The following is a 23,800-nucleotide window of genomic DNA, read 5'->3' on the forward strand; positions in this document are numbered from 1 at the left end:
TGTCTTTAACCATTTTTTATTACTGCTTTAAGATAAATAAAAAAAAGAATTCTTAGACATTATTCTTCCAAATTATCTTCTCATTTAAGACTAGCATCAGAAGCCAGTGTAAGCCTATATACAATTTAAGTTCCTTCTTCCCACATTCACATAATTCACAAAATTTAGTTTAGGCTTCAACTATGAGGCTCCTTTTATGGTCTTCCTTCTCTTTTATCTTACACTGAAAACACAATTTCACTCTACTGCATTCATCACTTAAATCTTGGCGATTTAAACATTTTGATTTACTTTAACTGTGCCATTTAACTGAGTTGAATATAAAGATGCAACAGAGCCACATTTCAGTAAAATCTTAACTTCAAAAGTTTACAGAACACTGAGCCTCTCCCAGATTCCTCTCACTAGAACTCAAGCAGAAAGGAGCAGCGTACGTGAACCAGACAGCTCCTTCACCAAACACCAGAGCTGAGTAAACTGTAATTTCAGGGTTCCTGTACAAATGGCTGTAGATTATTCCAAGAGCCAGATTTCATGAGTTTCCGTGATATTTAAAAGGGGGAATCAATTGCAGAAATCTTCAGTTCCATATAAAACACACACAGTTTTCCCTGCTCACTTGAAATCCTAAGGTTCTTCTCTTATGTTCAAGAAAGCTTTTGCAAACAAGAGTGGACAAAGAAAACCACAGAAATGTAGCTACCATACAAAAAACACTACCAACCAGAGGAAGATATTTTCCTCCAAAACTTCAGGTGTTTTTTTTTCCCCCAATAGTACACAGTCCAAGAAGAGCACAAAAATGTCTCAGTTTAGTTTCTTGTACATGTTGAAAGTAGTATGGACATTTAAAGTAGACTTCACATTTTTTTCCTTACGAGAGAGCAGCTCTTTAAAAAGACTTTCTCACAGCTGTACACAGCACTCCATGTCTGCTTTTAAACTTATTACCATAGATAGTTTACATTAGAACTGTAAAAAAACATGCAGGTCTCTGACATTTATCCTGCCACAAGCCTTTGCTTTCTAATGATGCAGACCATTACTGTAGACAGCTGAGGTGTCCCAAGGGGAAAAAAAAAAATCTTAAATCTCATCAGATTTCTTGCTTTCTAGCTGCTTCGAAACCGCAGCTGAACTGCAACCATTACTCTGAATAACATGCAACCTTCCTGATCCACTGCAGGTGTCCAACTTCAAAAAAATTATAGCAGCTGAACATATATGCAAATGTACATACTCTGTTGATGAAAGACTGGGTAAGCAGTTAAATGTGTCAGAGCTTAGAGACTGAATTGTACACTGTATTCACAAGTTTGGTCACTGGCTTGGCAGTGGAAAACTGCATCCAACACACTATCCAGGTGGCATTATAATATTCTTCTTTCCTGTTCAGATGCTGCTCAGATGATTTTACCTTTGGTAGTACAGCTTCCCTCTCAGTTAAGCATGAAAACCAGATAAAATGTCAATATTAAAATATTTTTACCAGTTGAATGCCAAACTACACTATTTCAAGAGACTGCTACCAAGCTGTAATACAACAACACTGACTTTTGACATTTTCAAACTTGATTTGAGGATTGCATTTTGTTATGCTACGGAGCATAACAGTCATTGGTCAACTGTATTCATCTACCCCAGATCAAGTGAATAGCTGCTATCTGAATACAGACGAAAAAACACAGCAAGTTCTGCTCTCAAGCTGTACTAGCTCATCTTGTATAGCTGGTGCATGGAAGGGGATGAGCAGAAATACAACACTACCAATATATCCCTGTTTGCACATACACTGATGTCATGCATATCTCAAAAACACAGAAATTCAGACATGCAGCAAAATACGAAATACTCTCCACATGATAACAAGTAATGTAGCTTTCTCATAAGAAATCAAAACAGAGCAAAATATTTTGTGCTTCCACGTCAAGTCTCGAAAAAACATTTCTATCAGAGCATCTTAAGTCCAATGGAAGGCACGTTCCACTGAAATCAGAAGAAAACTATATTGAAAGAATTAGTAAAATAAACACTGGTAAGAGTAATGCCTTCCAAAGGTTCATAATAAATAACAAAATAGCAAGAACATGCAGACTTTAAAGCCAAGATTTGTTTCTAGATTCCTAATGTAAAGAATAATTTAAAAAAATAATTAAAAAAAAACCATCAGGAACAACCCTGGTTGACTTTCCTCACAATTGAGGTCTTTTTGGCTAACCTATTAATTTATTGTAAAGAACACAGGTATTGTCAGAAAATATTTACAGAAGGATTATCAGATTGATTACATAAAATACAGATGAAAATATACACCTTCAGATTTGAAACAAGCCAAAGAAATTCACTGTTGATAACTAAATCAAATCGCCTTCAAGTAAGGCGACAGGCACAAAACAACAAAACTGAATCACAAAACGACTGAAAAAAAAAAATGAAAGTGTGGTAGAGAAAGGTAAAGCAACGATCAATAGAGTTGGAATGATTTAGAATTGATCCGAGTGTACCAGAGACCATGGAAAAATTCCGTTTTGCTATATATAAAATCTGAAAGAAAATGTTTATCCCCAGGCCATGATTTCTTCAAGTACTGAGCAGTTGTTTTCTTAATGCATCTATGTAATGCTTCATACTTCTGTCTTACAAAATATGTCATCACATTTAAGTGTGTACTGCAAACTGTGCTGAAATCATGGAAAAGCACTTCATAAATCATAGGCAAACAGGTCACAACCAATGCTCAGCTCCAGTTTTTGGAAGCAGTTCGAAAAAGATGAACTTTAGAAGAGAGACTTGGACCCCTGGTTTTCAAATTCCGACCATGCATCACTCAATTCCATGAAGATCATTTTGGCATACTGCTCGTAAGGTTGTCCTGTCGCCTGAAAACAAAAAGAACATTAAAAGCATAAAGATGCCAGGAACTTTGTAGTTTGTGAAGCATCTCAACCTTTTTTACTTGTTATTTACTTGTTGTATACTTGTATAGCAAACATTGGACTGCAGTGTGAGTACCATTTTCAGGCACAGAGCGCTGCCTTCTTTTACCCAGATTTTGCTACAAGTGTTTTAAACAAAGCCTTGTTTTCCTAACATTACTTCAAACTCTAGTGCACTCCATAAATAATTAAGACTTAAGAATTAGTTATGAGAAGAACAGCTTAGGGAATGTTTCAGCTAACAGCTCAAAAAACAAAATCCAGTCATTTTAGAAATAGCTTTCTGACAGCCCTGGTAGTATCAGTATACAGTAATGTTTGAACTTAAAATTGTTTGCAGTCAGCGTTAACTGCACATAACTGCCTGTCTGTTTGTCTCCATGCTTGAAGGAAGAGAGACAGTATGTTCCTGATTCCCTGCCTCCGGGCCATCCCAACCCCACGGTAATTAAAGATGCAGTTCCACGTGATGCAAAGAGCAACAGATTCTTTATAACACTGAAGTAAAGCCTCAAAGGCACCTCTGTCCTTATGCTGCTTGGCTTTTGCCAGCTGTAGCACACTGCTCTTTTGTGTGCTGCTGTAACTCCAGGTGTCTGAAGAGAAGATAAGTCCAAAAAAAGAATGCTTCAGAAAGGTCTTGCAGAAAGCACCAAGAATGGCACTAAGTTGTAGGAAACCGTGCAGCCAGGAACAGGGAAAAAAAAAGAGGGAAGGAAAGGAAAGAAAGATGTCTCTTTCTTTATTATGGACGCAACAGACACAGGACTTCAACAGCTACTCACTAAACCATCAGAGGTAATCTTGAAAACTCAAATTAGGTATAATTTAACACCCTTCATACCTAAAGCACAGCCTAGAACAATAACTGAGAGCAAGAAGCTATCTTCTTGTACTGGGATACAGCAAGAGAATGTACAAAATACTTTTAAAAAAAGTGAAATATTATGTTTATTGCATTCTTTTTTTTTCAGTTGCTGAGTCATTTCCAGTAAGGATGTTTCATGGGTTTTCCCCACCAGTTTTGCTGTGGCAGTCCCTTGGTCTTCATGTGCTTGCAAATAGCCCTAGAAAACCTAAAGACACAGCTGGCAGAAATAAAGCAGAGTCTCGTAGTTACTAGATCTGCCAGAAGCCAGTCAAGCTTAACTGATTTCAGTGGCTAGTTAGCTTCTGGGGATATTTTATTTGATAAAATTTTATCCGTTAAATTCTGGGCTGTGTCAGGATTACATGAAAAATCATGCACAACATAGATGCAGCACTTCAGAAGACAATGGACTTGAAGCAAAAAGCATCTAGGATCCCAGTCAAGAACTAACACTACAGCATCCATCAGGGACTCGTACAGCACGGTAAAAAGAGTTTCTGTTCCTTTTGTCTGCAGAGAAAACACCAGAAGAAAACACTCACCTTATCTGGATGAACTACAAGCACCGCTTTCCTGTAGTATTTCTTCACTTGTTCAGGAGTTACTAGATCTGCCATGCTAACTGGTTTCCATTTATTTTCCCCTTCCCAAAGCACTGTATGAAGAGTAGATATTAATGCTCTGATATTTCTCTCCTTTCCTTCAATCCACTCAAGAATCTGGGAAAAACAGAATGCATAAAAACTGAATGCAACAATGCAAGCATTCTCTGCCTATTTAGAGATGTAGCTCTCATGCTGCACAGGATTCAGACCCAAGTACAGTGGTGTTGTTGTATTCAACACCCAAGTCCAGTTGTCTTACTACATTCATTCTTGAATCCAGATGATTAGCAACCAGAAATGATACATTTGCTACTAGATTAACTGGCGGTTATCAGCTTAGTAGAGAAATTATCATTAGAAAAGAAACTGAAATAGCTGCATACTATAAAACCCTGTACAATTAATGACAAGATAATTGAAAGGTAATTGAAAGGAGTAATTAAAAACACCTGTTGATTACATTATCTCCCTGTCAGAGCACAATATTCATTTCCTAAGATCCTCACCTGATTTGTACAGAACTTTCGGTTCACATACGCTAATAGTTAATGTTTACTTCACACTTTGCACCTCTGCAGATTACTTCTTTCAGATATCCCCATGAGACTTAGAATAACTATTCACTCCACTGACTTCACAACACTAAAAATGTATCATATGTCACATTATCAACAAAAAGTCCAAGCAGGTGATCACCCCTCATTCTGGCACCTGTTTCTACTAACAGAAGCAGCACTAGCTAACTGCTAAGTGCAAGTGCTCACCCTCAAGATAGCTATTCTCATTTGCTTGTTCCTTAGAAGTTTGGTGTTACCAGTTAAGTCCATCTTTGCTAAGGGGATGTTTGGGAACACTGAAGATGAAGAACAATTCTGGTTTCAGAAAGCGTACAAGGTATATTCTTAAGAATTCCAGGCTCAGTTGAAAGAAAGAGGAACTTGCATTCCTTACACACAGTTGATGCTCTTGGTCCTACTGCTTCATTACAAGCTGACACTTGTTCATGCTTATTAACTTACACAATAGTAAAATACAGTTATTTAAATACAAACAAAGCTTTCCCCCTCCACTTTACCAATTTTTTTTGTCTTTCAATGTATCCTTCTACTTTGTTCTCAGTAGTTCAAAGTACAATCTTTGATATTTAAGTTGATCTCTGTTTAACAAACCTTCAGTTTCAAGGGGTCCATATCTTTAGACATTTCTTGTTTCCTCATCTCAGCAATAGTTTTTGGTCCCTTTTTATCAGATTTCGCTGAAAAGCCTTGATTAGATAATAAATCCTCAAAGTCATTGGCTGAAACTTTTGGCTTTTGACCTATGAGAGAAGAAAAATGTTAAGAAACATTACGTGAGAAAACACATTAGCTATGGAAACACACTGCACTCATACACCTGCATGACATTTATCACTACCATAAATATTCCTCAGTAGCTTCATAAATTCCACAAGGTAACAAAAGGACAGAAAGTCATTGACAAGTTTTTAGCCCAGTAAAACAGGTAATCTCCAATGTATATTTGTGACTAAATGCTTGCATGTTCTCTTCTCTCAAAAGACGAGTGGATCTGAGGGAGTACACATTTATCTATTCATGAGTTTGGAAATTGTTTTGTTTTCCACTATAAAGTAACTTCAAATGCTGTGCTGCAGTTTTTCAGATGATTGAATACTTAATGGTTTAGTCAGAAACGTATCGTGCATTTAAATACACTGAAACTTACACAGAATAACAAACCAACCATCAACAAGAACAGTTACGGCACTGTTATAGAACATACATTCTGGAGAACTGCACGACTAAAGCAGAGACCTCAACCAACATGTTACCTAGCACGATCCTCATTCAGAACAGGGACAACCAAATGAATACTCAGAACTTTCATGCTGAGGTTCACCTGTTTTTGAGGTATTAATCACCTGCTAAAACAATTAATGTTACTGGGGCAAATAAGCTACTCCTGCAGAGCCCTGGGGTCAAGAATGGGGCAAGCACCAAGAGCTTCATGGGCATTTGTTTTGACCCTGGTGCTAGGCTCACTGGAAGGTGCTGGGACAGGCACGTGGGGCACCAATGAGGTTGGAGGGCATGCCATGGTATATTGGGGGCACAGCAGGATATATCAGGGCATGATGTGGTACAGTGGAGCATTTTGAGGGCTCGTGGCCCTATTCTGAGAACTCATAGCCCAACTGCCAAGAATTGAACACTCTTGGCAGTTGGGCACAATCCCTAAGACTCCCTTCCAACTTGGGATATTCTCTGATTCTACAAGTAATAACCACATTCCAGGGCCTGTTACAGCTTGCTAATTACACTTCTTTTCTGTTCTCTAATTGCATCTTCCTGTTTGCAAATTGTGCCCACCAGTCTCTGTTACCTCCTGCCAGACATAGGTCGACATCACTTCAACTAATGGAAGTACTTGTTCACCTATGTGCCAGTGAAAGGACAGCATAATCCCACTATCAGTATATCTGAGATTTATTCCCACTCCTCATAAAGGCTAATACAGAAAGAACACACCCACTCTAAGAAATTGGTTATTAAAGTTTGCTCCCCTTCCCATGTGTTTGAAACACACGGATTTCCAGTAAGTTCAAGCTTACTATTCTTCAGGTAGGAAAAAGAGGTGCAACCTTTTGTCTATAAGCAATTCTATCAATCATTTCTCCTCACTACATTCATGCAAATTTATATTCTCAATCTACGGTCATAAAACTACCACCCCTTTGGATAAGAGATTTATTAGTTTATGCCCAAACCCGCAAATATTTGACCCATTGTCAGCTTGTCTATGATATTTTAGTGTAGCTCTGCACCAGATTTGTCAACCTCTCTGCTGACTCACACTAGATACGACCTAAATGTAAACAAAAAAAGACCGAGGTACAAAAGTTTGAGGCTAACAATGAATCTAACTTTACACAGGCCATTATAAGCAAAGCTTTCAGAAGACTTACCAAAGCTTGGGGCTCTGACTCCCCTTTCTTCTCGTCCTCCAATAACACTGAAGTTCACTGTGTAGTTAGGTTTAGCTTGTGTACTAGATTTAGTTTGGGACTGCCAAGAAGGATTTTGTGGTTTTGTGGGTTTCTGCCACTGACCTCCTGACTTCTGAGATGGAACAGTTTTTTGAGCAAACCCACTAGAAGAGAATCCACCTGTGGAGGAACCTAAAGGTAAGAACTAAATTAATTGCTCAGCTTGGTATCTGTCACTTGTTTAAAATAAGAAAGACACTTTGGCCTTAACATCTGACCATACATTTTACTGTGGCACCACCACATATCAGAAAGCATTAAAGATTTTCTTCTCATTAACAACCTGGATAGCAGGATCTAGAGCCAGTATTAAAAGTCTTCCAGTCTTACATTCAGTTCCCAAGTGTTAGTTTACACCAGAAGCATTCACTTATCTGAATGTGCACTTGCCAGAAAATAGTTCAGTAGTGACAGCAGTCACACCCACAGATTTAATGTACTTCACTGTCTGTTAATAGTGGATGCCCCATCCCTGGAGGCATTCAAGGCCAGGCTGGATGTGGCTCTGGGCAGCCTGGTCTACTGGTTGGTGACCCTGCACATAGCAGGGGGGTTGAAATTAGATGATCACTGTGGTCCTTTTCAGCCCAGGCCTTTCTATGATCCTATGATAATAGACAATGAAAACTAATAATATTATCACGAAGATGTAATACATTGAGGATATTTTCAAATGAATGCTTTCGAAATGTCCTTAGTGGTCTCTTGCACAACTACTTTAGAAAGATAAGTTAATATTACAATAGCATTATCAACAAATGTACAGAGAACAGGAAAAAACTCTGAATCTTGTACAAGACAATGTAATGAACCATCCATAAACTATAGGCCCATGTCTTATCAACCTAATATTGTACTAAGTTTTTAGGATTCTATTTCCCTTCTTTTAGCTGGTATTGAGACAGCTGCTTAGCAGCCTTATCAGCTACACACTTTGGGAGAACGCCCAAGACCTCTTTTCCAGTCTACAATACCCATTATAAACAAATTAAGCTGAATAAAAAGCTCCAACCTTTTAAATTAATTATTTAGCTTTTTGTTTAACTGATGAGAATGAATCCTAGATGCATTCTTAACCAAGCTGCCATTAGACTGCTCTTGACCAACTCCGGGAAGATTTCAAGAAATTCAGTTCCTTTGACAAGATGCAGCATAAAAACTTCCTGGCATACACCCATCATAGGGGAAAAAAATAGCATGGTGGCTGAATTTAGACACATCTAAGTTTTCTTGTAAGGGAAACATTCCACATTCACACTTATGGTACTCCAAAGCAGAAAGCAACTTCTATCTCTGAGTAATTTCCTAAAAATAACAAAACAAATTTCAGATCAGCTGTCAAATACATTTACACAAACAGAAAGCCGGCCATTAAGCATCATGTGAATAAAACACTATCACTTCAAAGATGGAAAGCCTTCTTCGATCACTCAGTACTGAATGATAAACTTATGATCCAGGCTCACTTGCTGGAAGAAGGTAAATTTGTATTTCCATCTCTTCTTAACCGGCTGCTGCTGATTAGAACTTAAGTTTCAGCTCAAACCAATTCCAGGCCAGTTTAAATCCACTTGTTCTTGTTTCTATCTTTCTGCCCTTTTATTTGCCCTAAGAATTCAAAAAAAAAAAAAAATCACCCAAGCTTCTCTGTCTGGACACAGCAATGTAAACTTATCTTCCCAGTGATCCCCCACATCTCTCCTCTCCCCCATAATACACTACGGTGACTAGCAGCTACAAGGAATAGCTCACAAAAACAATGTCTCCCCAGAGCCAAATAAGAAATACTGTCCTATACTTCTGAATAACTCACCTGGTAAAACCTATTTCTGTAATACATCACCTGACAAAATTCCCTCCACAAGAAGCACCCCATTGCAGAACTGCTTCGAGTCACTCTAATCTTCAGTCACTTTACCTTATGAAATGTACAGAAAACAAGCCCTGCAACTCTCAAGGCTCATGACTTTGCCCTCTAAGAAGTCATCTCATTCTAATGCTCTTTCAAATCATTCTACATTATTTTAGGCTTCAAGGCCAACCAATTCTTCCTATACTGCAAGCCAATGCCTGACTTTTAGCAACAACAAGTTTAACAGCATATTCCTTTCTGATACAAGATCATTACCAGAAATGGAGTTGTTAAGACCAGTTATCACAAATCACAACTCATACCTTATAACATAACACTATAATCATCCTTAGCTATTGCTTTTTTTACATAGCGCTCCCAACTAAGGAGTGTTCATTCGCATAACACATCTTTCAGAATAATTATAGGAGTTTTTGGGCTTGCAAGTAAAAAGACAATAGTGAGTTCAAACTGCTGGTCTTATGCCTCCGCAAAAATTCATTTCAAGCTTAAGATCAACTAGCACTGTTACATCTGGCCATCTCTGTATGTAGTCATTCATCCTATTGAAAACTATCTGAAAGATTAATGAACTAACTCTACTATCAGCAGTTTTCTCCACAACTTCACTGTGCATCATATCTTCAAGCCAAACACAAAAGGAATGTTTTACTCACACTATTGTGATAGCAAGTTCATATTTATCTGAAATTGCTGAGCCAGAATACTTTTGCAAATTGTTTAATGTAGAGCAGCCTTAAGGATAATGCTTCAACATTAAGAGTTTTGCAAGGCAGCAGAATAGCCAAATACTGCACATTACCTTGTACTTAAATAAGGTAATTTCACCACGGGCTTAATGTACAATACTAACAGCCACAGCAACAAAAGTCTGTCACCTTCGAGCTAAGGGAAAAGCACATTTCTGCAACTCAGCAACTACAGTCTGCAGCAAACCATTTCTTGGATTCTTGGCAGCTAGTCACAGTAAACAGCCACCAACTGGCCATTAGCAATGGCAGTGCGATACTGAAAAATCAAAGACTTCAGCTCTTTTCATTGCCTTTATTTTTTCTGCTGTTCATGAATATCCCTGGGCTAATTCATGAGTTTATGTGAATACAACATCCTAGGATGTATTACTCTGGGATGTGGTCCGCCTTGTACACAACTGCAAACTGGCACATGTTTATAATGCTTATGTAATTGTGTATTCATGTCAAACACAAATCAGGCCCAAACATGATAGATTTGAGCAGCAGAGCTATGAAAGCCTTCTGAATTCAAACAGAAGTACTGAACTGACCATTCTTTCTTAGGACCAAAATAAAACGAATTTGATTCAGCTTTCCATTTTGCGCCCTTCACAGCACATTAACCACAATGTTAGATAAGAAACCCCATGATCAGTTACTGAATCAGGGACACATGGTTTCTGCTATCTTCTCAACTAGACTTCACAAGCAAGCTGCATAATGTTTCTAAACCACAGTTGTACTTATCTTCTGAAATATTCTGTAAGTTTCACACCATCTCTGTAAAGACTCCCTCTTTTCCTACTATCTATCTGCTCTCAGCAACTGCATGAAGCTTGCTGTTACCACTGAAAAGGAAACTTCATATAAGCTATCTTTACACAAGCTGCCAGTTACACTTCTGGAACAAGAAGCAAATCAGGAAAAAGAGAAACATTAAGTTCAGACTCACAAAAGTAAGATCTTACCTGGAAGACTAGATCCAAGATTGGCAAGATCAGCAAAAGGATCAAAGTTCTGAGATTTAGCCCAGCTGGAGGATGAACCTGAAGACACACTGGACTGGCTCCCTGTGGTAAAAACTTGACCTGCATAGTATGAAAACACATGATATATGTAAGAGTATTACAAGTACTATTTAATCAACTCCTCGTGTACACCTCAGCAATCTGATATAACATCTCTTCTCATGAGAGGAATGGCCATTGCTACAGGTAGCTGGAGCTATTTGGTTCCTATGCCTTTGAACTCTGAAAATCTGAAAGTGCCCCTACGTAAAGACAGGTTTCAAGCACAAGAGCAAAGACTTCTTTAAGAAACAAACCAAAAGGGGCACAGACATGTTTAGCAGCTTCAGCTTGCTAAAATAATGAAGTTTGGAGTGTTCCTTATGCCCTCTAGTGGAAGAATTTAATTCATTCTACCTTCGAAAAGAGACTTCAGCTGTGCTGTTGTTACATTGCTGGCTGCTGAAGAATCTGCCCAAGAATCCCATCCACCTAAGAGATCTGGATGGCTTGTAGAAGATGATATTTTAGGTGGCTCTGGTGTCAAATTTCCTGTAGAAAAAATACCCATTTTTATTCTTTTAAGAAAACTGCCACAAAAAAGAATATTTTTGCCAATACCAATAGAGCTTACAACATTTTCAGCTGGCCAACTATAAAGCTAGCTTACATCTGCATAACAAATCAGGTGTTTTTAAACAGGACTAAGGAGTGCTTTGCAACTGAATTACTTTAATTGAATTTCAAACATCTCAACAACTTCATAGAGAACTCCATTCCAGACAATGGTATGAGTTTAATAGCATAGGTGTGTGGAATGCTTCAGAGCACACTCCTGTTTCTGCCAACACAGCGAGTAATCAGAAAGCAGCAATGCCTTATGAAATGATGTTCTATTCACTGAACAGTCTGGGTGTTATGCAGGTGGAGCTGGGCCACTGCAACATGTGGATCTGCTACACCAGGTCTTGCAAGACAAAGCAAGCTCCTAAAAAGAAAAAAAAGCTAAAAGCCCTCTTAGGGTCAGTATCTTCACAAATGCACTGACTACCAGAATACTGCGGGAATGGCTTCCTCCAAAGAAAGATTAGGAGAATCATTCGTTTAGAGAATAAAATGCACTTTTCTATGTGCAAAGCTAAACCACCACATCAGCTGAAAACAGACCACCTGTGTTGCATGCAGTGGTGCAATCATTAGTTTGTAAAGTTACCCCTTCAACATGGGTTTGTAACTGCCACCTTGGCCCTTGCAAGTGATCACTGTACTTCCTCACACACAGTATGCAAAGTGAACCATATGGAGGTATTTGAAACTGAGCACCTCTTTTTGAAGCACACTTTATAGATACCCCTAAGGCAGCTTAGATACTGACTGAAACTTTTCTTTTACTCCTATGTCAACAGTCAGTGCTACAGCAAGAGGTGGTATTTCTGTAAAACATTTCAAATACCTACAGTTTAGAACATTAACCCAGACTTTCTTACCTGAAGAGGGACATCTTGATACTTTGGATGTTTTGACTACTATTTTATGGCTTTTCTACTTCTCTCAGCTTTTCAACATTACATTCTAAATATTGATACCAAATCACACAAACTAGTTGACCTTGTTTAAGGAAATAATTGGAAGCTTCTTAAATAGCACTTTCACCACCACAATTCACTGTCTAATTCAATTGGAAGGTAATACTTCGACCTCCCAGTTGCATAAAGAACACACCAGACGCTCTACAAAAAATATCTGCTGACAGCCTCTGTTACCGAAGTTTGCAGCTGCATGTAAAAAACACTGGAACAAAAGATACCACACAGCTGTGAAAGTCTGCTGAATAGATAGCAAAATTTTCTGCCCTCTCCAGACTTAAAAGTCATCTGCCTCTAACACCAACAGAGAAATAATGCATTTGCCTCTCAGTACTCAGAATGCCAGCTACTTGATATACAGCATCATAATGGGCTAAACAAGTTCAAGTACCTAATTGTCTATTCATAAGTTCAGACATTTTATGTACTACGCGCCATTCCCAGACACTGAAGGGGTCTGAAATTAATAATTACCCTTGATTTTTAGGATAGAGACAGTTTGGTCTTGTGACCTCTACATTTAGATGCTTTTCACATGGAAATGAAAAAGCTTTCAGCTACTTAACGATGTTGTCCCGTGATAAAACTAGCCTGAAGGGGTATGACCAAACTACACACACCAAATTCCTTATTTTTGTAGCCTAACACACTAGAATTTGTACAGATCCATCAATATAAAGGATCAGCACAAAGAAAGAGTGAAATATGTTGTGCAGTTAAACACAACAAAAGCTTAAGTACTTTGAAGAAGAGCAAGCAGGTCTATAGCAGCTTGGTCCCTTAAGTTATTCTCTAAGAGGTGTCTTGGTCATACATACTGGAGGTCAGAGCATGGTTCATTACTTACACAGCTCAAACTTTGCTAAGGTATAGCTTGGTAGTAATCAGATCACACTGTCCAGTTTCCCAAAATAAGAGACCTACCTTTAATTATAAACAACTCAACTATACATTAGGTTTTCTTTATTTAACTTATCTACACAGGATATCCTTTAATCACTGATGACAAGAGAATTTTGAACCAAGGGCCTTGCTTATATGATGCACATTTAAGCTTGCTTAGAGCCTGAGCAAGAGCACAGTCACCACAGAAACCAGAGGAGAAAGCCACACTGATCACTCAAGTTTCTTTTGATCACTTTCCATGTCTCATGCCTTTTTTTTTTTTTAAATATCACGCCAACTCATTGATTTCCATTAAAAATTACCTACTTTTGTATCCAAACAAACCAAGTCAGTTCTCAGAAATGCTCATGAACAGTTACCTACAAAGGAAAAATGGAAATGCATCCTTCTAGCTTAAAATACAGAAGGGCTGTCATTTAAAAGGTAAACTGAAAGAAAATGAAATGCTATCCCAATTTCTCAACTTCCACATGAATTTTGAAAGCCTGCATAGCAACAGTTTCAGTAATTCAAAAATATTTGGAAATGTGTAACTGTAAACTGAGGATGAGAGCATTTTTAGCATATTTTGCATATGTTGACAGAAACATCTAGAAACTACATTAAAATACAGGCTAATGCATTTACTAAGGTAAAAGCTATCACCAAAGTCAGAAAAACAAAACATCAAGCATAGAAGGCAGGTATCTTAAAATATTTTCTTCCTTCCATACTTGTTCAAATGTTACAGACAACAAAACACATTGATGATCTCCTTTGGTCCACAGATAAATATTTAGAGTGCAGAAATTACCATTTGTCTATTTTTTCCCCTTAAATTTGGTATGAAAGAAGGTTCTGCCAGTTAGGGCTTTGAAGACCTGTCTCTAAAGAATGGCTGAGTATACTGGCATCACTTGAGCAGAAGAGGATTAGGCATGAGGGATTTCAGAAGAAAAAGACAGACTCATCTCAGCACTGCCCAATGGAAGGCCAGGAGGCAAATGGGCACAGAGTGAAAAATAGAAAGCTTAATTTCAGCACTGTTCTCTTTCCTGTAGAAGTAGCCACATACAGGCATAAGATGCTCAGACAGGCTGTGGAGTCAGCAACATTAGAGATTAAAAAATACAAATCAGAAAGGACACAGTCCTGGGCATCTTGCTCTACTTAACCACGTTTTGAGCAGATTGACTAGACAATCACCAGAAGAGACTGTTTCTGAAGTGAGGTTATAGTAAACACTATGCTACACAGATCAGTGTTGAAATTCAGAAATCTTTTAAGTTAAAAAAAATCATCATGCTTGGTAACAAGCAACTGTGACCACAATATTGGCATAAGTGCCAAGTGACAACTACACAACTAAAACATGCATCTATTACTTTCTTTATAGAAATGAACACTTTGCAAAAGAAGCAGTAAGAGGGATCTTCTTGGCAGAATCAGTCACAAAAGCAGCATAACTCCTGAACTGATGGTAGAGACAGTATTTACGTTGCTAGTCTTTTATCTAAAACAGAAAGCCTAGCGAGTACTGTGTCTTTTTACCCAATTTCTCTGTAGCTAACACTCAAGACTACATCAGACAGAGGTAGAGCCAACTACATCTATTCTACTAGGAAAGGCAACTTAAAACTGCATACAAGCTATATGAAGAAAACACTCTTAGAGTCAGGATTGAGGAATGTGATACCACAGTTCTTAAATACAACTTCATTAAGAAGCAATGCAGTTCTGAAGAATAATACTATCCTGTTCTGTTATTCCTGACAGCACACGCTTTATTTAACGTCTACATTGTGTTGCAGGGCAAGACTTTGTCACGAGGGTTTGCCTCTGTGAGAAGAGGCTGGAGATTTCCCTGTGCTGGACAGACCCACCTCAGGATGCAGTTATGTCCTGACAACATGGTGATGCAAGTTCTTCAGGCCCTGCAGCCTCCAGAGGACATGAGAGCAGATCTCCACATGCAGCTTGTGGAGGAGCCCCCAGAGCAGCACTGCATGGGGCCTGGAGGAGGTACAGCCCAAGGAGAGTCCCCACAGGAGCAGCCCCAGGCCAGAGCTGCTGCCTGTGGAACGGCAGGAGGGCTGTGGGAGCTGCATGTTCATGGAGTACAGTACTGTGTGGAAAGGTCTCACGGTGGAGCAGTTTGTAAAGAACTACTGTACATGGGAAGGACACGCGCTACAGCAAACCATGAAGGCCTATATCCAGTAAGAAGAACCATATGAAGGAGCCCATGCAGGGTAACTGTGTGAGGAAAAAGCAGCAGCAAAGTAGTTCCCATCCCTCTCTGTGGGGAAAAAGAGGCGGAAGTGTCAGGAATGGAAGAGTGAAGCTGAGACCAGGAAGAAGTGAGGCAAGGAGAAGGTCTTTGTTTCTTACTATCCAACTGTATTTTTAATTAATAATAAACTGGTCTTTCTGAAAACAAGTCTGTTTTGCCTGTACGCAGTAACTGATAAGTGAACTTGCTTTATCTCAGTCACAGAATTTTTTTCACCTGATTTTCTCCCACTATCCTATGGATGAGAGGGAACAAGAGCAAAGCTGTGGGCATCTGGCAGACAGCCAAGGTTAACCATCACAGCCTCTGCAAAGAGTATCTACTATAAATGAAGGAAAATTAATCGTAAGCAGCTAAGAAGATATTTTAGAAATCAGTGCCATCTCAGAGTTATGTGTTTTCAGAACACAGCAACTGGAAAAATTGTAGAGGACAATTTCTCTATTCTCACTTGAAATACCATCAAATCTTAACCACTTACGGCTCCTTTACATATGCTGCCATCCTTCTGAAAACGCCTGTTCAAGTCTGTAGCCCTTTATTTTTATTGTGCTCCTATCCTCTTGTTTTTAATAGTGATGAATAAAAAATAGCTTTACAAATTCTATTTTTGTTAATTTGGATAAATACTAATGGGTCACAGGATAACCAAGTACTTGCCCCTTTTCTTTCAAAAGAAAATGAAAGAATGAAAGAAGTAGCACCTCTGGCTCTGTGACACCATCATTTTTATAATGGTATATTTCTTTGAAGAATGAGCATGCATAGATGCTCTATCTAACAACACTCCAGACATAGGTGTGTAGGATGGAAACAGGGGGAGAAGCACCATACTACAAAGCTTTTTGTTTAAGAATAAATAGATTTCAGAATAGGTACATGAAGAAAAGGCTTCGTCAAGAATCCATCAGAAATCAAAGGGAACAAGTAAGATTAGAGCATTACATAATGTATTCTGTAAGTATTATCAGGACACATGCAGGTCAAGAAGGTTCCAGCTAGCTTCAGCTTGTATTTTAAGACCTGGTTATACTCTAGCTTGCTTGAATCACTCAGTTCTTTTCAAAGACTTTCAGAAAGACTGAAATCTGAATGCATTCAAAATGCTATCTAGATGACAGAATGCTACAATTTGTGATTGCTTAAAACCCTTAGTTTTAAGAGCTCTTGGAGGAAAATCCAGCTCCTAACGGGAGGTCAGCAATTCTACAAATCCCCTTGCATGATAAATATTACAATCATATTATACAGGAAAACCTGGCTGCTTGGTACATGTGCATCTGTTACAAGAACGTGGAGCTAGTGGTCACAATAAGCAAATCTATTGAAACACTAGCCCACCTTGACTACAACAAAAAGACAAATGCACAGAGCAGCAGAAACTGCTACAGAACAGAACACTGGAAGTACACTTACCTAAATTTAGGAAATCTGAACTGGAAGAAGGTGGAAGTGAACTATGTGTAGAAGGAAACGTATTAGCTGTAGATGCTGTGCTTGGATTAAGAAAGTCCCCAAAAAGGTCTGGGCCAGGCAGCGCTGAATTCTCAGAACTAGATGACATTGTAAATGGGTCAAAAGGATCAGCTAAGAAAGAAGCAAAAAATGAAATTACAACAAATTTTAGGAAAAACAGTATAGAAAAAGTACTTTCCTCCTTCAGGCACAGAGACAGCAGAACTATACCATCAGCTAAAGGAGCCCACGCTGAGTTTTTGTGTTGAACAGTCACCATTCTATCTTTGCCACTAGACACCAACACTTTCTATAGCAACATGAAAGCTGTTTTTACTGTGCGTGGCTGAGATACTATGTCCTCAACAAATCCTTAGTAAAGCTGCTATATTCAATCATCTCATTATTTTCCTTCATGCAAGACATACTTCAATACAAGTGATCAGTTGCACGTAAACCCGCTATATTTGTTTAAAAAGTTATATATAATGCCAAGTCTCTAAAAAATTTAAACAGAACAGACTATTAAACTACTGAAAAAAAAGTCAATTAAAGCATTCATACTACCATTTTGACTTGAAGGCATTGGTAGCTTTAGGGTAGAAAGCACATCAACGCAAGAAGCAACACTTTCAACAGGTCTTTAGCAGTCACAGTGAAGAAAAAACGAATGGGAGGGTATTTATAGTCAGCATGGGATAACATGTGACAGTCAGCTGGAATCACAGCTTAAGATCTTACTGTTACTGCTGCCCTCTAAGGTCAAAATCCTCAGGAGCCCAGGGACTCCTGTCAGGTTTACTCAGTGGCCTATAAGGAACAATAATCCTGCCACAGCATCCTAGCGCATCCTGAAGCAATGATCGTCATACAGGGCGCAGCAACACTTCAAAAAACAAACCCTGGCTTCTCATGTGTACAAGCACACTTACTGAAGCACAGCAACAGATACGCACAAAGTTTCATGTAGGAGTTTGATGTACTAGCTGAAACAATTGGTCAAATATTCTCACTTCTCTAAGGTTACTTCTCAACCAATTCAATTGTAGAATGAGAAATTATTACTTCTCATGTCTGCTTCATGTTTCCAGAGTTACATAAAGAAAACTTCTTTCATAGACTTCTGCCTACGTAAAAAAGGTCAACTGATTCCTCTCTGACCACAGTAACACAGTTCAAGAGAAAATTACTACAGAAGAAATATTTGAAGTCTCCTCAACGCCCTGAATATAAATCTTTGCACAACTAAATCTTGTAATAGTTACCCTGAATGACTAACACTAGAAGTCTTACAGCAAATTGAGGCTGAAAGTTGCTACTCCCAAAAATTCAATCAAGTGCCAAAGCCATAAGCCAAAGTCTTAATAAAGCTCTGGGTAAGACAAACACTGTTTTAAATACAGGTTAGGTAAGAGTAACATTCTCCTCCTGATACAAACCTGCTAACAACATCAGGAAAAGCAACAAGGAAGCAGCTTTTAGCAGAAGCATTATGATACTGGTTTGAACAGTAAGCTACAGGATTTCCAGTTGCCTGGAAGTTCTTATCTGATTAACATTCAAAAATACCACACAGCCTTTTGACCTATGCAGAACAGCTCTATTACATCTAATGCTACCACTCTACATAGAGAGCAAGAAAGCTGCTGGTTTCTACAATTTTTATCTTACCAAGAGAAGCTGCTTACATTACGGATCTAGAAAAAGACTTAACATGTAACATTTGCACAGGAAAGTTATTCATCTTTAAGACTGGTGAATCTGCTTTAAACTCAAAAAGTTGCTCTCTTTTCTTTACATTAAAGCTGATAAGATATTAGAAGCACAGCATACATGGATAATGGACAGCATCTGTCAGCTCCAAGTATTAAAAATGCCAATTTTTGTCAGACTTTTGCTATAGATCAACATGTCTTCACTGTACGTATCAAACATGGCAATCACAACAGAGGCAGCAGTTTTTACCAGGTGAGCAGCAGAATATTATGTTAAATTTACATACCTGAAGACACAGTTGCTGCTGAAGTCTTCTGAGTAGCAGCTGGATGCTGAGGCTGACCGCTGAAAAAGAAATCTGCTCCTTGTCCAAGGAGATCTCCAGTGGGCTCTTCTGAAACTTGTGATGCACCACTCACAAAAAGATTGTTCAACAAGGCTGCATTACTTGATGAGTTTATTTCTGAGACAGGTTGTTTCTGATCTGTTGAAGTATCAGAATTCAGTCCCAGTAGATCTACATTCTCTTCAGTGAGAGATTTTTGTAATAGTGCAGGTGGAGCTTCAAAACCAGCTTCAAAAAGCATCTCTCCTCCTGGGGTAACAGAGTCTCCCTCATCAACAGTTACTGCCCTTTCTTCACCTGGAAATGTAGGGAACTCCTCATCTGAAGGATCACTCTCTTCTCTCTCATCAGACAGTTGAACGTGATCATTTTTAGACGAGTTATCATCTATTCCACTTTCTGGACTTTTTCCTTCTTGAATAAAATGAAATAACAGCACCGGATTACTAGAATTCTTCTGCCAAAGGTATATCAGACTTACATGGCAAGAACACATGAAATCAATCCTTATGTAAACAGTGCTTACAAAGAGGGATGGGAAAAACTGGCAAGTACCACCTGTTTGCACAGAACAGGGAAAGGAGCACCTTACATTCTTCTAGTTCAGATTATCCAAGTTAACAGATGAGCTCTCTAGCTACAAAGAATTAGAAAATTGTGATGCATACTTTGAAAAAATGAGAAAAAAACTACCACGCTCAGCACTAGGGAAGGTAAGTCAATATTCATGCTTTCAGAACAGCACTGGCTTGGACGATCACTGCAGGACATGATACCACTTACAGCTCAGAACATTGCTCAATAACTGCCAATCCTTTCTTGGACAGCATTCACAGCATTCGATGGCAACACAAGCAGTTACTGTTTGCCAGCAGAAGAGAGCCCAGAAAATGGACTTACATATGCACCACATAGTTACATTTCCTCAGTCTGTACATGCTTATCTGAACACTGTCTAGTTTTTGTTTCTTGTGCTTCTCAGACAGCCTAAATTGAAGCTGTGGGAATATAAATGTTTCCTTGCAGACCTTTAAGGTTAAAATTCTTACACAGAAAGAAAAACTCAAGTTATGTACAACAAAAAAACATATTTAGTGTTTACCCTAAAGAAGTTGACTTTTCACATGCTAACATACACAGTTGACTCTTCAAACACCTTTTTCCTCTTTGACAAAATAGTGAACTTCACTGCAAAAGAGTACTTAAGGAACAACTGCAGTGCTCACTGGAAGGCATACAAGAAAAAAGTGATGGTAACTTCAGAGACCAACATGTACCTTTCCAATCCAGAGAATGAAAGAAGTTATTTGCATCAGTACCACTGCTGTGTGGGGATTCTGTCTCAGTCGGGGCACTTTCTGAGGACAGATCCAGTTGGGATGCTTCTGCTTCATACTGCGCAGTTGAACCCGGCTGCCTTGGTAGCTCTGGTTTCCCTAAAAAATAGACTTTAAGCAAGGATCCTAACAGAAACACTAAAACTCAATCTTGGTTGTAGTAGCTGATAGCTGACTTGTAGGCTCCGATTGCTATGGCAGAACAAAGACTAAATCTTCCAGGCTTGAATATAGCATTACTAACCTTATTTCAACTGCAAAAACTAGTAAGTTTCTATCTGAAACTACAGCATTAATAAGTCAAACTTACAGCAAAACACAAGCATTTTATTTAAATTTGTAATAAAATACAATCCTATTTTCTAAGTAATTAACAGTTCACTTGTACCAACTACTACCCCTTAAAACAAGCAAGAATTCTTGCAATATCATTACCTGCAATAACTTACATGATAACCTCTATGATGTTTTTTATACTGTAAGCACAGATTATTACTGGAGAACAAATTATAATCCTTCATGCCTTTCAAGCTTTTTGAAATTGCATTTAAAGGAATGTCAGAAACCAATCAGAATGCATTCTCAACCACTAAGTTACTAGCAACTTTATCAGTTTCTCTAAATATTTAAGAGATCCATTACCAAATTTTGATAAAATTTCCTGTTGTTCCTCTCGAGTGGAGAAAAGGATCTTGGGATTCAGTCCCTTTATATTCATATTATCCCATGGCAGCTGCTCACAGCTAGGCCTATCTCTGGGCTCTACCTCCACTTCCAGATTGACTTGAAATAAATCAGGATATTTTTCTTGAATGTCACAGGCATCCAGATCATACCTGCAAAAACGTACACAGGTTAATTTATGAGGTTAATGAACGGATGACAGAACTTCAAAGTGCTCAGTATAAGGCTGAAAAGTATGCTGTACTTGTTTACATGTTGCTGTAGATCTCTGTAGATCTTAAAGAGATAGTATTTAGAAAAATCTTCTTGCTTTGTGAAGAAAACCTTCAGCTTCCTTGAGATAAGAAAGCAGAAGAACTCACTGTATCGCAAGAGAAGTAAACCATTCTTTCTCCCCAACCCCATCTGCTGGTCTGGAAGGATCAGTCTGAAAGAAGACTTCGTCCAAATTCCCTACAAAAAAGGTGTCAACTTACTTTGCAAATTTCACTGTGGTGGCATTTCGGGGTACAAAACCTGTGTGGAACTGAATCTGAAACATCTTCATAGAGGCCATCTGTTGGAAACAAAAAATAAGGAAACTACATAAATTCTGAAGCAGAGACACTGTGTTCTGTACTTAACCTGAAGCCAAGGATTTCTGTAAAAGTTATTTCAGCGTTCATTTTTCTACCTTGTATACTCTACCTGGAGTGACTCTGCACCAACCTCACATTGCCACAGTTTGTCAAATGTTTCTAGACATCATCGTAAAGCTTGAAATGCTATGACCTTTATTACACTTTTCAGAGTAACATACTTAAAGAAACTCAACATGCAATACACCAACCAAGAAATACATGTCCAAGATACAGCTCTGTTCAGCACAGTTTTAGAAGTAACGTGTTTAGAAGAACTCTGTAAGAGCGCCCTTTCCCTGTGCATCAGTGAGCAGTCATTTGTTGAGCAGGTGCCACAGCAATGGCACAAGTTGCCTAACGAGGCTGTGTAGTCTCCCCTTGGAGATACTCAGAAGCTGCCTGAACAGCCTGGTCTAGTGCCTGTTTAAGCAGGGGCAGGACCATTTGACTAGACAAAGAGAGCTTCAGGAAAAAAGTTACTGAATACTGTTGCATCAAAGCTCCCAATCAAGCTCATTACAAACACTGTTGATATATCATGTGTCATAACAGATAAGAGAATTCTTATATTTTCCAAGTAGTGAATAATTGCCAGGAAAAACAACAAATAGGTGTTAATGTTATTAGCCATGAAACTGACACTGAAAATGAACAAAAACAAGCTAACCACGGCTGAATTTGTCAACTACCTTCAATCTCTGCAAATGACAGGATTTTGTACTCCTACATACAAAGTTAAAAGAAAATGTAGAGAAAAACTTCTATTGCAGTAATAACTTGTCTGCCCCATGTGTTTTCCAACTAACTGTAGCACTGTCTGAAAATCCTCTGGATCCATTTCCACAATGCTTCAGGTTATCTTAAACTTCCCATTACATCCTTCCATCTTTTACACAGACCCTCAGGTTTAACTTCTGAGAGGAGCCTAGGATTCATTTTTAGTAATGCGAAGACAGACTTCATTTCCACATTTTTCTGTGATCTTCTAGTATATTAGCTTTTTTCCTTCTTTAATTAAAAAAGAAACACACTATTTCTGGAAAAGCAAAGACCAGTAAGAAAATTGGCTATAAAACTCAACCTGGCTCTAAGAATAGGGTACAATACCACATCATTTTTTTTCCAGACTGTTCCATATGAACAGTCGCTGGAATTCCACTTCTGTAGTGAGTGGCATTTTCCTTTGGTTGTGTTGACGTTTATTTATACAGTATTAAGAAGTTCTGTCCTACTGTGCACCCTTCTGGATGAGATTGGAGAAATTTAAAAATTTACCCTAGTGGCTACAGGCTCTCCACACAAATGTAGTAACTAGAAATGCTTACCAAGGCATCACAACAGAGAGCGCCACAAAGAAAATGGACATATCTATCAGGCCTGTTAAACTGAATTCCCCAAGCACAAGGCACAAAACACTTGAATAAAAAGGAGAGTAAATAAAGCTATATACTTACTGAGATTCCAAATACATCTACAACATAAACTGCACAAAGGAAAAAAAAGCCCTTGACATAGGCTGTTAAATTTGCCATTACCTTGGCTTGTAGTCGTCCTCCTAGTGTTGACCTCGCATGATAGATAACAATGAGAACATCTCCTTGTACTGTTATACCCAATGGAATTACAGCTTTCCCATCTTCAATTTTAAACTCCCTGAGGAAAAAGCATATCCTCTCTTAGTCTAGATTCAGAGAAATTGTGTATTTCCTTATATGTAGTTTGCTTTCTCCAAGACTTTTAACACCAACCCATAAACTCCACTCAAAATTCTTACTGCCAACAAAGGGACTCACTCTAAGTAACTTA

At 38.5% G+C, this 23,800-nt stretch overlaps 1 protein-coding gene across 1 annotated transcript; it reads right to left on the reverse strand.

Moving 5' to 3' along the window:
- LOC100542349 (cyclin-G-associated kinase-like) lies at nt 1-23,666 on the reverse strand. Its single transcript, XM_031557161.1, has 12 exons — nt 23,530-23,666; nt 21,851-21,930; nt 21,333-21,526; nt 20,631-20,789; nt 19,294-19,767; nt 17,253-17,423; nt 11,490-11,624; nt 11,034-11,153; nt 7,378-7,590; nt 5,582-5,730; nt 4,350-4,526; nt 1-2,879 (listed from the first exon to the last, which is right to left on the reverse strand). Exons 2-12 carry the CDS (start codon nt 21,928-21,930, stop codon nt 2,778-2,780), a joined length of 1,974 nt encoding a protein of 657 aa, XP_031413021.1. The 5' UTR covers nt 23,530-23,666; the 3' UTR covers nt 1-2,777.
- Between the last annotated feature and the right edge of the window lie 134 nt (nt 23,667-23,800).

The sequence above is a fragment of the Meleagris gallopavo genome, chromosome Z (genome assembly GCF_000146605.3).
Source record: "Meleagris gallopavo isolate NT-WF06-2002-E0010 breed Aviagen turkey brand Nicholas breeding stock chromosome Z, Turkey_5.1, whole genome shotgun sequence".
Taxonomy (NCBI): Eukaryota; Metazoa; Chordata; class Aves; order Galliformes; family Phasianidae; genus Meleagris; species Meleagris gallopavo.